At 35.7% G+C, this 14,167-nt stretch overlaps 1 protein-coding gene across 1 annotated transcript; it reads left to right on the forward strand.

The window, feature by feature from the left end:
* Positions 1-1,568: 1,568 nt before the first annotated feature.
* Positions 1,569-13,502, forward strand: LOC133815926 (uncharacterized). The gene is made up of 7 exons (XM_062248687.1): positions 1,569-1,730; positions 1,851-1,973; positions 2,063-2,189; positions 10,785-11,141; positions 11,250-13,171; positions 13,273-13,341; positions 13,491-13,502. Exons 1-7 carry the CDS (start codon positions 1,569-1,571, stop codon positions 13,500-13,502), a joined length of 2,772 nt encoding a protein of 923 aa, XP_062104671.1.
* Positions 13,503-14,167: the final 665 nt, after the last annotated feature.

Consider the following 14,167-nt stretch of genomic DNA (forward strand, 5'->3'; position numbering starts at 1 on the left):
ATTAAATCAATAGAAAATAACACAGGCCTTGATTTTAAGTTCAATGGGCTTATAATCAAATGGAAAATTTCACGGGCTTAAAGCCCATGATAATTTCGACCTAGGTCTGTTAATTGACTATTATTTTATTGATTTTTTAATTAAATAAATGACTTAATTGAGTCTTAAAAGGAATGTTAAGAGAGAAGTCAAAACATAAGTTCAGATTTCTGAAACACAAGTTTTTGATAGGTTTTAGATTCTCTCTAAACATAAGTCTTTTTCTAAGCCTTATTGTTCTTTTCTCTTCTTCTCTCTGTATCTATCTCATGTGTTGAGAATTTCCCACTCTAGTCTAGGTGATTCTAAGGATACTTTGCAAGGCTGTGAAGAAAACTGAAGATTGGTTCAGTTTCTTAGTAATACTATACGACAGAAAGGATACAAGAGTTAGAGAAACTGAAGGAAGGACTCATTCATTCCGCTGCATATAATGTAAGTATTCTTATCATTATTTATCTTGGAATTCAATTTTAGAAACATGTTCTAGGTTGTCTTGTATTAACTTGTTTAATATTAGATCTACATGAAAATAAATAAAGATCCTGTATAAGTTTACCTAACAGTCAGATCTCATACATTAACTACCCTCTTTCCCTGGGCTATCAGAAGAGGACCCGAACAAGCATCTGACTAAATTCTATATAGTCTGCTCTAGTATGAAGCCAACATTAGTAACCGAAGAGCATATTAAGTTAAGGACATTCCCATTTTATTTGAACGATGGTGCATAGGAATGGCTCTATTATCTTCCTCCTGGAACAATTAATACATGGAATGAAATGAAGGCCTTGTTCAACTTTACTTCCCATCGTCTACGGTTGGAAGCATAAGGAAGGAGATCTGTATTATTCACCAATAGACTGGGGAGTCATTATATGAGTATTGGGAGAGATTTAAGAGGCTATATGCTAACTTCCCCCACCACCAAATAAGTGAACACCTCCTGATCCAATATTTTTATGAAGGACTATTTCCATTACACATGAGTGATTGATGTAGTAAGTAGGGGAGCTCTGGTGGAAAAGACTCATGTTGCAGCCATAAGTTTGATTTCTAATATGGCTGCTAATTCCCAATAGTTTGGTGTTCGTCATGAGGTACCATTTAAAGGAGTTAATGAGACAAACTCTAAAGTGGAGCGACAACTTGCTTAGTTGACAAATATGGTGCAACAAATGGCCTTAGGTCATCAAGTGAAACCTTGTATGATATGTCAGGTCATGGGGCATCCTACTAATGCTTGTCCCACTCTTCAAGATGTACAATCTGAGGAAGTAAATGACATTGGAGGGTTTCCAGGGTAGCCAAGACAACAATACGATCCTTATTCAAATACTTATAATGAGGGATGGAGTGATCATCCTAATTTAAGATATGGCAACCAACAACAAGCAGCACCTACCAGACCACCAGGGTTCATTTACCAACAAAGGCCTCAACAACCCTATGCACCCCGTCCTCAGCAACCTCCTACTAGAGTCCCACAAGATCAGGAACCTTCAGTATCAGACATGCTTAAAACTTTGATGGCTTCTGATATACAGACTCAAGTAATTCTTCATAGTACTCAAGCGTCCTTCAAGAATTTGGAAATCACAATGGGACAAATTGCTACATCTCTGAGCAAGCTGGAAGCTCATAATTCTGGAAGATTACCTTCCCAGCCAGAGAGTAACTCAAGAGCAAATGTAAGTGCGATAACACTGTGAAGCGGTATACAATATGAGCCACCTACACAACCTTCATCGCCAGCTCTAGTGCAAAAGCTAGTAGTAGATAACTCCATCCATGATGAGACATCAATGCAGAAGAGGTCCCATAAAACAACCATGCCAACCTATGTCCCTATTCCACATTTTCCAAGCAGATTAAGAAAGACTAAGAAGGAAGAGATAGACAATGAGATATTAGAAGCATTTAGAAAGGTGGAGGTAAACATTCCATTACTTGATGCTATTAAACAAGTGCCTCATTATGCTAAATTTTTGAAGGAGTTGTGAATGAATAAGAAAAACTGAAGGGTGATGAAAAGATAATTGTGGGGCAGAACGTCTATGCTGTTCTCCAAAAGAAGCTGCCACCAAAATGCAAGGATCCTGGAACCTTTACAATTCCTTGTATGATTGGGAGTAAAAAGATTGAGCGGTGTATGATAGATTTGGGAAAATCGATTAATGTCATGTCATATTCAACATATGTGTAACGTCCTCCTAACCAAGGACCATTACACTGTGTATTTTAAATAGTGCTTAACTCGCTAAATGAGTCATTTGAATTTAAATCGTGTAATTAAAACTAACCACATGTTTAGGTACTAAAAATTTTGGTCAAAAGTCAAACATTTATTAAAAGCATTTAACCTCAAAACATGGGATCCCATCATAGCTAAAAACACAGTTATAAACCCAAAAACAAATACAAAATCCGACCTAGGCGGCAAAATCAGGGTCCAACCCTATTAGGAAAACTTATACATGATCTTTATTTATTTTCATGTAGATCTAATATTAAACAAGTTAATATGAGACAACCTAGAACATGTTTCTAAAATTGAATTCAAAGAGAAATAATGATAAGAATATTTACATTATACGCAGCAGAATGAATGAGTCCTTCCTTTAGTTTCTCTAACCCTTGTATCCTTTCTGTCGCAGAGTATTACCAAGAAACTGAACCGATCTTCAATTTTCTTCACAGCCTTTCAAAGTATCCTTGGAATAACCTAAACTAGGGTAGGAAATTCTCAACACATGAGATAGATATAGAGAGAAGAACAATAATGCTTAGAAAATGACTTATGTTTAGAGAGAATCTAAAACCTGTCTATTAACTAGTGTCTGTCATCTTATGACTTCTATTTTCAACTCTTTCTTAACATTCCTTTTATAGGCTGAATTATGTCATTTATTTAATTAAAAAATTAATAAAATAATAGCCAATTAACAGCCCTAGGTCGACATTATCATGAACTTTAGGCTCGTTAAATTTCCCATTTGATTATAAGCCCATTGGAGTTAAAATCAAGACCTGTATTATTTTCTATTGATTTAATTAATTAAATGATTATTTAAATACTTTATCAAATTAATTATTTATAATTTGAACATTGATTTAAACTTATTTATTAATTTAGATACCAATTTATCTTAATTAATAAATCTTCCATAATTTCTCTTTTCTTCTCAAAATTACATAACTCTGTGAAACTATCCAAAATTGATCTGGTCAACTTTGATAATTCTAATTGATAATTAAATCAATTAATTGAGACTATCCAAATGATTTTATCCAAGGTACAGTGGGGACCATGGGCCTATGAAATCAAGCTCCAATAAGTTATCATAAATCTACAAATAAATTTACTAACTTATTAATTCCTCGTGACTCCACCAAAGACTCGGAATTGCACTCTTGAATTCATAGAATGCTTTATAACAAATATAGATACGTTATTAATTATCCATTGTTACAACCATAATTGTCACTCAATCCTCTATAGACGGTCTACAATGAGATGGGACTAAAATACAATTTTACCCCTCATTGTATTTTATCCTTAAAACACTTAGTTCCTTGTAAATGATATTTCAGTAAACTAATATTAATTAATAAAATGAGATCTCTATCATTTAGCACCTTGAACCAAACTAAAAGGAATCCATCGTTTCACTTCTTCATCAGAAGCTATAGATGTTCATATCTCTGATGAACACTCCCACCCAATTATACTACCGAGTTCAAAAGATGTAAGTATGGGCTAGTCCGTAGGGTAAGCTGGTAATGAACGAGTCAAAGAACTCAAATAATACAATCAGTTAGAATACTAACCACTCAGAATTGAGATTAAATTGACCTATGGTCAACTATATGATATGACTAGAATAGATAATAATGGTATGTTTACTTATCCTATCAACTGTCAATATCGGTCCTATCCAATGCAACAAATACATCCGATCTTATCTACTTTGCTAATGTTCTGGAAAAAACATAACACTACAATGTGTAAGTAGATCATATCGTCGATTGGAAAGTCAGTGTAAATCCTGTGCACTGACTAATCTTAGGACTAACTTATTTTGAACATATTATCATATTTATATTCCACTGTGATTACGTCACTATAAATATGATTAGCTATATACTCAGGATTTAATAAAAGTTTATATTAAACAAATAATCATGAAAATAAAACATGTGGGCAAAGTGATTGACCAAGTCAAAAAATGATTTCTATTCTTTTATTGATAATAAAATGAGATTACAAAGAAATTGAGTTTTAATAAGGGCATAAAACCCTAACAGACCCTAGTTCCAACTGATAGCCTCGGTCGTGGCGGACGAGCAGGCTACATATGTACACTCTGCTCCTAAAACTCTCCAACTCATGGCTGGCCTAGCTTTTCCTTTCCTTTACCTGAACCATTTAGCATCCGTGAGCCAAGGCTCAGCAAGAAAACATAAGCATGCTTATAAGCAGCACATTATCTGATCATAGAATCATAACTAGCATGCAAGCAGTAATAACCTTACTCATGCATGTAATCAACTCATATGAGTGACTATAGAGTCACACAAGGGCTTTAGTGGCCATCTCTCACATAACTAGCCTTTGAGTTGGCCAAGCGGGTCTAATGCTTCACATTCTAGACATTCCTAGGGGTGCCCAAGCGTGTATCTCGCTTCCAAGTTGGCTTAACCCTATCGGTCAACGTCTAGCACGCTATTACCGCCCTCGACTTCTAAGCTGAGCCTGTAAACCCTCGACTCATAAGCCAATTCCTTTAACCTTTAACTAATAAGTTGAGTCTTTCAATCTTCGACTGATAAGTCGTGCCTTTATTCGTCGACTGATAAGTCAAATCTTAGCATTCGACAGATAAGTTGATTCTCAACCTTCGAATAATGAGTCAAGTCTTACCCTTTGACTGATAAGTCGAGTCTTAACCTTCGACTGATAAGTCGAGTCCCAACATCCGTCTGATAAGTCAAGTCCTTTAAAACCGATTGCACCCTTGACTATTAAGCCAAGCCCTTCATCAGATAACACAGATAGACCTTCAGCTTATAAGTTGAGCTTCCCCAATCATATATACAACTCAACATTTATTGCACATCATAGGTAAACACAACACATTCAATATGTTTAATAAAACATTCTCAACATAACATTAATTCTGTACTATAATCGGGTCGCGCCGTAAATGCAGACCAGGTGTAGTTTTCTTACCTTAGGTCAGAGTGCAAAGCGTATTAAGAATGATCCTTGAGCATGATCCTATTTTCGAGCCCCTAGCGATAAATTGGTCAAAACCAAGTATATAATCTCCTAAAAAATGAGTAAATAAAGGCTTCCAGACCGAGTCCTAGCCTCCGGGACATCGAATCCTACTAAACTGGGTAGTAGGATCAATCCCGAGCCCTTAGGTTTGAGTTCCCGCACTCAAAACCTCCCCAAGGCCCAAAATTCCTTAAGCGCCGCGGCCCCCAAACATTTGAGTCGCAGCCCACCCAACTCATAGGCCCCAGCCTTTCTTCTCACTGAACACACGCCCCAGCGCAGCCTAATAGGTGCCGTGGCGCAACCTCGCATTAGAAACCATCCCTGGCCTCTGGATTCAAGAGGGCCGCAACACCTCAAGAATAGGGCTACGACCCGCCCCCAAATCATCCTAGAACCATAATTCAATCGCCAAAACACATTTAACATAATATCAGCAACAAAACCTCAACTTAACACACTCTAAATTCCACCCAAAACTCAAGTTCACAACCTTGAGCCACAAGACTCAAGAATAGTTAAACCAACACAGAAATTCAGTGGAAAACAAAGTCTAAAGCATACCTCAGCAGTGATTAAGTCCCCCTAGCTGTAGCTAATTCATTCCAAAGTTTAGGCCTTCAATTCCCAAGCTTTCAGCCTAAAGATCTCCTTAATTCTCAAGTAATTCACTCAAAAGTTAAGAGAGAGAATGAGGGAGAGAGAGAGAGTCTGATGGGAGCTGATAAGGGATAGTGTTTTTTGTGTTTTGTTTTCTTAAGGATTAAGTAACTTAAGCTAATCCCAAGGCTCGGGGTACCGAAAACGTCCCTGAGGGAAAAATGGTCAAAACTCCCGGAATTCCCTCCTAATCTCACTAATACCAAATATATCTTTTATTATTCATTCTTGTTACCTGATAACCCGGTAATGGACTAGATACCCAAAACACCCCTTGACTCATCCCGAGTCAGGTATTGGATCCCGTTGTGACTTCCTCGCTAACTTGCTCCCTAGGATCGCCTCGTGCCTAGTAATCCAAATATGTCCACATAATAATGTGGTCCCACACATATATCACATATATGCACATATATTCCAAATATACCCATAACGAGCCAAATTACGAAAATTACCCTTCTGATAAGAAACGGGCCCACATGCATATTTAATACACCTAAACATGCATATCTAGTCATATTATAATATAACTCATGTAATCATATAATCATACACATATATATCACATATACACATAATTCTCATAGATTGCCACCCTGGCCCCTTAATCAAGGCTCTAAGCCTTATTAGGTAATTTGAGACGTTACAATATAATTCCTTAAATCTTAGACCACTAAAGGAGACAGGAGTTATTATTCAAATGACAGATCGCACTAATGCTTATCCTTTATGTAACGACCCAATGAATACAAGACCAAAAACATGCGAAAATTTAAACTGTTACTTTAAATCATGTACCGAAAATCCATATAAAAAAAACTTTTAAGAAAAGACTGTGTGCGCACACTTTTAGTTTAGCAAACTGAATTACAGCTACTCTTCCATAGAGTTATAGGAAAACAAATTTCATAAAATAAATAACAAGCTCCCAGCTTTTTCTTTTCAAAATAGTGTTCCATCAAAAACCTCCCCAGGTTGGGCCACATGTGCATATCCGCAAGTAGACTCTGGTGCTCACTGCTCCACTTTACTTTTGCACTTACCTACAACATGAATAACCAGGTAAGCGAAAATGCTTAGTAAGAATAGCCTTACACACAAAAATATACTTAAACCCAACAACGGGTCATCCTAAGGTAGATATAACTACCGATCACTAGGGTATGGGATAAGTCTCAGCCCTACCATGCAATTTTGAAAGTAATAAACATAGCTTATCAACACTTTGGTTGCACTCAACAACCAATTTGTTACATAACATAGATAACTTGCACTTAGAAAATTCCCAAAACATTCAATATTGATAACCATATCCGAATAATAACTTTGGTTGTTTCTAACAACCAAGTTCACACATAACACAATAACATGCACGCAGAAAATCCTCAGAACATACAATATATCACTCATATCGTAATATCATGCACTCAGATGATTCTCAATTTATTCAAGATATATTTAACACACATCATGACTAAGCAATTAAATTATCAGCTAGGGATCCGGACCTCAACCCAGTTCCAGCGTTAATGTCCTGGGTCCAACCCAGACTATATATTCACCATGTCCTGGCTCCAATCCGGACTATATATTCACCATGTCCTGGCTTTTACCCGGACTATATATTCACCATGTCATGGCTCCTACCCGGACTATATTCTTACCGTGTCCTGGCTCCAATATGGACTATATTATGCTAAGGTTCTGGCTTCAACTCGAACCTACTTACCATTTAGCCATAGAATGCAAAAGCATTGCAAGAGTGAGTATTAAGCATACCCTGGTCTTAATGACCCAACAAAACTAGTGCAATCTACTACTACAAGCACACACTAGTATATTCATGTTATAGCCTAACTTACTTTAACACCGCACCGCTATTCCAACTCTCTTATCGGTTAACTCATATTTTGGTTTTTAGAAAAAAGAGTTTTAAATAACTCTTATCTTTAGAAAAATACCAACTTTTCGCTCTCTTACAAAAGTTTACTGTTTTCTATCATCTACCAAAATACTGCTTTTTGGCCTTTTACAATTAATATATGACAACGTTACCCCTTTCTCTTAAAGGTTCTACAAAACCTAAACTCCCATTTTTACTAGGCCATTTTTTAGGGGGACCAAAATTACCTTTTGTCTTTTTCCTATTGAAAAAAAAACTTTTAATTCCATTTGTCGAGAAATAGAGTACTATATCTCCCTTTAGAATTTTATTTATATGAATGCAAGCATATAATTCTTACTATGAGCATAAAAAAATCCTCATAACCTATGGTAAAATAATGTCCTTATTTTATGGGGGAGAAAACAAATGTCCCCACATTAGAAGGCTCATATATATATGTATGATGCAGATGTAGTCCTGCGGGACCAGTCACGTTCCATTTTGGAGTAATATACAACAACAACAACAATGCAATGTTATTCATAAATTACTTCAAAAATGTTATAAATTACTCCACAATAGAATGAGACTAATAAAAAAGAGGTACTCCACATCGGAAACCTCTATATATACATATAGGGCACTTCTATTGGGGAAGGGAATTTGTCCTCACGGATGCGGTTAATTTGTTGACCTTTGATAATTGATCGAATGGATAAGAAGCTGTAAGGTACTCATTGGTTACAATGTAGACTACTGCAGAGTGAAAAATTTTCTTGAGTATTTTATTAATATTATAAAGATTAATATTCTATTTTTTTTTACTTGTCTGTCTTGGAGTTTTACTTTTTATTTTATTGTTTATTGACATTTTCTTGGTTATAATTTTTCATGGCTTCGTATTCGTCGGAACCGAAGAAGATAGTTATATTTTGGATTGGAGTTGTCTTGCTAAAATGGTCATTTTCCTTGGGCAAGAAGAGTGGAAGAGAAATGAAGGTCCTTTCAGGGTGACATTTTTGACTGCATGGAGCTGCATACGAGTATAATGGTAGTTTAAGGAGTAGAAGAAAGAAGCAAATTTTACTTAAATGACAAAAGAAAAACTGATATTTTGGTGTTGCAACATTTTGGTGTTGCAACATTTTGGTGGTATGATGAGTATGAAATAGAAGATGATTATATTTGAAATATAATTTAAGAATTATTTGTTGTTTGGTAGTGTGGTAGTATTGTGATCCTGATGTATCAGCTTTACTCTGTTATAGTTGTTTCTTTAGTTAATGTTGTTTTTCTGTACTTGTCGTTTTGAGAGGATGTTGTAATTTATATTAGTCTTTATTTTTTAATACGTCGTTTATTACTTTTGTTTTGATGGTTGTAAAACGACTGAGTTTTGGGGTATTATAAATACTCTTTTTATGTGGAAATGCAAATGGATTTTAGAGTTAAATTGTCTTTTTTTTTACGTCTTTCTTTATTGCAGAGCTCCTTTTTTATCCAACTAGACCAACACTAGATGACATGGTAAGTTAAACTATCTCAACAAAGAAATAAAATTTATTAGAAAAGTATTTTTCTTGTTTTTTGTTAAACCAAACTAGTAAATTAATGTGAAAGGAGGACGTGTTATGTTTCTATTTTTGAATTTGTTGAGGAGTGTCGTTCTTGCCATTCTCCAAGAAGCATCCATTGCTTGTGTCGATTTTGTCATCTATTCATGAATTCCTCATGAAACAGTTATAATTAAATGCAATATAACTTGGACTGCCTAAAATATATAGTTTATTTTTTGTTTGTAAAGGCATAAATGTGTAGTTTGGAAGCTTTTATTTGAACATAATAATATTGAACAAGATTGGGAAATTTTTGAGCGGTAGTTGTGGGTGTGGTCATATTTTGTATGATGGTGTTGTCAAGCTATTCCATTGTTCTCGCACCTGTTTTTTTAATATTAGTTCATCTACTGTCATGATTAGTAACAGTAAGTTTGGAAGTTGATAATAGATTTGGTTAGGGTATTTTTAAAATTTAGGGGCATAGAAAGAGAAACTCCATGAAATGACCCTATTTTATAGGGTAATACTAACTCTAACCCTACATTAATGTTTATCATATTTTTAACATTATATCCATGTGAAAAGACTAGCTTACCCTCATTAAGCTTCTTCCTCCCATTTTTTCCCTTCCCATTTCGTCTTCGGCCCCTTCTCTCTCATCCTTCTCTCTCATAAAGAGAACAAACACTCTTCCTTCTCCCTCTCTCTCAAATCATCATCAAAGAGAAATCATCACAATTTTTCTTCTCACGAAGCTTTGGAAAATGATGTAATCTATCATAATTTTTTTTTCTTCTCACCCAAGTTGAAGAAGATTGAAGATTCTCCCAAACTTGAAGAAGTTTGAACATTTGATTCGATAATGAATAAGTTTTTTTATTTATTTATAGGTTATGGGTGTCTTGTGTAATAGTTTAAATAGAATTTTGGAACTACTATACACTAAAAAATCTGTAAAAAGAAATAATTTTATGTTGAGATGACGAATTTTCGAATGATTTTCGCAATTTAGGTCACTGTGTTCACACTTTGTTCTCACTTGGTTCACATTTTCGCAATTTAGGTCACTACGTTCACACTTTGTTCACACATTATTCACACTTTGTTCACACATGATTCATACTTGGTTCAGACTTGGTTCACGAGTACTTAACACATGATTCACATTTGGTTCACATATGATTCACACTTGGTTCACACATAATTCACACTGGGTTCACACACGGTTGACACACATTTCACACTTGGTTCACACATGCTTCACACATGCTTGCTTCACACATTTATTTCTTATTTCTTTTGGCTAGTTTTACCTAATAACCTTTGGATTTCGAACCTTTTGTCATATGTTATACAGGTCAAACACATATAAATATTGTGGTGTTATATAATGGATCGTGGGAACAAGTTTTGAACGAAGGTTGGTCATTTAGTGCTAAACAAAGCAAGGGTATGAAGGTGCCAAAGACTATCACTTACAATAGTCTTGTTGATCAATTGTATACTTTAATCGGAGCTGACAAGTCTCGTATTGATCTTGACTTAAATGTAATCTATCATTTTGGAAGTAAAGGTATCCCTCCATCTTTGATTAGTAATGATGATGATGTTTCTTTTTTTCTTGATGAGATAGGAACATCTATCAATCATCGGACACCCCTATGTGTGTCTACTATAGAGAAGAGAAGTAATGATCATTTGGTTACTAAAACACGTGAGTTGTATACTATTCCTCCAATTGAAACCAAAGTGAATGATGATTTTTGCAGTAATGGCAATGAAGACAGTTGTGATGATGATAATAATGATGCATTAAGCTCAGATGATAATGAAAATATTGATAGGCCTACCTGCAATGATGTACTTGTGAAGCATAATTTACAACAGTCAACCTCCAATGAAGTATTGAAGAGCCATGATTCCTCAAATAATAGAAGTCGTAAAGTAAGACAGGTTGGTGAAGATAATCTATGGAGTACTCCACTTTTGTTGAATCAAGGGGAAAAAGGCTCTACTTCAGCCTCAACAGCTCAATTACTGACATCTTCTTCGAGTATCAATTCGTGGGAAATAAAAGAGGGTCAAATATTTGAGAACAAGCAAGAGTTGAAGATGAAACTCCATCTTTATGCATTAAAGAAAAACTTTGAGTTTAAAGTAAAGAAGTCTGCGAAAAATATATGGTGTACAGTATGTGTTGATGATAAATGCAAATGGAGGTTGAGGGCTACAAAATTGGTTAATTCCAATATGTTCGAGGTTCGTAAATTTTTCGGTGAACACATATGTTCATTGGATGTTCGACATAAAGATCACCGTCAGGCATCCCCATGGCTTATTGGACATGTCATAAGGAGAAAATTTGAGGGTGATAATGTTAATTACAAGCCAAGGTCAATTGTAAAAGATATGAGTTTATCATATGGAGTTCATATGAGCTATGCTAAAGCTTGGAGGTGTCAAGAGCATGCATTGGCTTACTTAAGAGGTACACCAGAATCATCATTTCAGAAACTTCCCTCATTTCTATACATGATGGAGCAAAAAAATCCTAGAACTGTTACTCATTTGCAGATGGACAATGAAGGTAGGTTCAAATATTGCTTCATGGCCTTAGGTGTTTCTATAATGGGGTTTAAAACATATATTCGCCCAGTTATATGTGTAGATGGAACCTTCTTAACTACTCGGTGTGGAGGTACTTTGTTATGTGCCATGGGACAAGATGCTAACAAGCAAATATATCCAATTGCATTTTCAGTAGTTGACTCAGAGAATAATGACTCATGGTTGTATTTTCTACTGAGGTTGAAGGAAGCGATTGGTGAAGTGGAGAATCTAGTATTCATGTCTGATAGGCATACTAGTATAGCAAGTGCCTTGACTAAAAATTTTCCTAAGGCACACCACGGTGCTTGTATACATCATGTTAGCATGAATATCCGTGCGAAGTTCAAAACTGACCATTGCCATGAAGAATTCTTCCTTGCAGCAAAAGCTTATAGAAATCGAGAGCTTTTACGCCATTTTGAGAAGATTAAATTCAAAGATCTTGCAATTGCTCAATACTTAGAGAATCAAGTGGGTTTTGGAAAGTGGGCTCGTTCTTTCTTTCCTGGTCATCGATATAATTTAATGACAACAGGTATTGCCGAAAGCTGGAACAATGTCATTGCTGAGGCACATGGGTGGCCAATTACTTGTCTCATGGAATTTATGAGGCACACTTTACAAAAATGGTTTTTCGAGCGTCGAACTGCAGCATCAGCGGCTACAGGTCCTCTTGCCACAGAAGTGGAAGCTGATTTGCGAAAGTTAGCAGACAAGTCCACTACCTCGTTCCCTTTTCCGTCTTGTCAATATGAAATAACAGTATTGGATGGTGATCTTGATGGAGATGTCGACCCGAGGAGGAAAACATGTAGTTGTAGAAGATTTGATTTGACAGGTCTTCCTTGCGAACACGCTCTAGCTGGTGCTCGAGATCGTGGCATTAGTCCATATAGTTTATGCTCTAGATTCTACACAGTTGAAGCGTGGTTGTCATCCTATGGTGGATCTATATATACGTTGGGTAATGAAGAATATTGGGTGATACTAAATGACATAGGAAGTATGATGATAAATCCTCCTTTAGTGAAGCAGAAGGCTGGTCGTCCAAAGAAGAAACGACGTTTATCAAAGGCTGAGAAGAATAGCAAACAACGTAGATGTAGTAGATGTGGTGTCCTAGGCCACAATCGAGTGACGTGCACCACTTTTTGTGCCCCGCCGTCTAGACATGCTTAGTTTGTACTTTTATTGTTTTACTTTGTACTCTTCAATTGCGGAATTTGACTTTTTAGATTGGTTCAGTAATACGACTTTTTGTGTTAAAGTTTGTTGTTTCGGACACACCTAATTCATACATGCACGTAAATCACACATAATTCACACATAGTTCACATCTGATTCACACATATTTCACACGCGGTTCACACATAATTCGCACATAATTGAAACCTGGTTCACACTTAATTCATGATAAATGAGTTTTAGACTTGTTTATCTATGTATTTTTCAGGTAAAGTATTAGGTGTCGAAGGGATTAGGTGACTTAGGTGTGGAAACATGGGGAAAATTGACAAAATGACAAAAATTGGTAGAAAATGGTGTTTCGGAGCAATTTCTGCGACCGTAGGAAGGGTGTCTTGCGGCCGCAATTCCAGAAAAGTTTTGGCATTTCTAGGACATTCCTGCGACCGCAATATATGGTCACACTTAATTCACACCTAATTTACACATAGTTCACACATGATTCACACATATTTCACACAAGGTTCACACATAATTCACACATAATTGACACCTAGTTCAAACTTAATTCACACCTAATTCACACATAGTTCACACCTGATTCACACTTAATTCACAACCAATTCACACTTAATAAGATAAAAGTGACAAAGATTTATCCATTCCACTATTAAGATGAAATAAACGAAGTCATTCAATACCATTTAATGAGATGAAGTTGACATAGTTTCTTCATACATTCAAAAGTAAGATACATATATTTAAATAAAAGACAACTATGGTTGTAAGTTATGGTAAAACAAATCTACACAAGTCTTTTTTCTAAAGAAATCCATGTTGTTGTCATTTATTTCGGATACCAGTTTTTTGGCTAGCAAGTACTCCAGATGTTTGATGACATATACCCCACAATCGCCACTGCAAAGGAAATAAAGTTTTTTAATT

The sequence above is a fragment of the Humulus lupulus genome, chromosome 1, assembly GCF_963169125.1.
Source record: "Humulus lupulus chromosome 1, drHumLupu1.1, whole genome shotgun sequence".
NCBI lineage: Eukaryota > Viridiplantae > Streptophyta > Magnoliopsida > Rosales > Cannabaceae > Humulus > Humulus lupulus.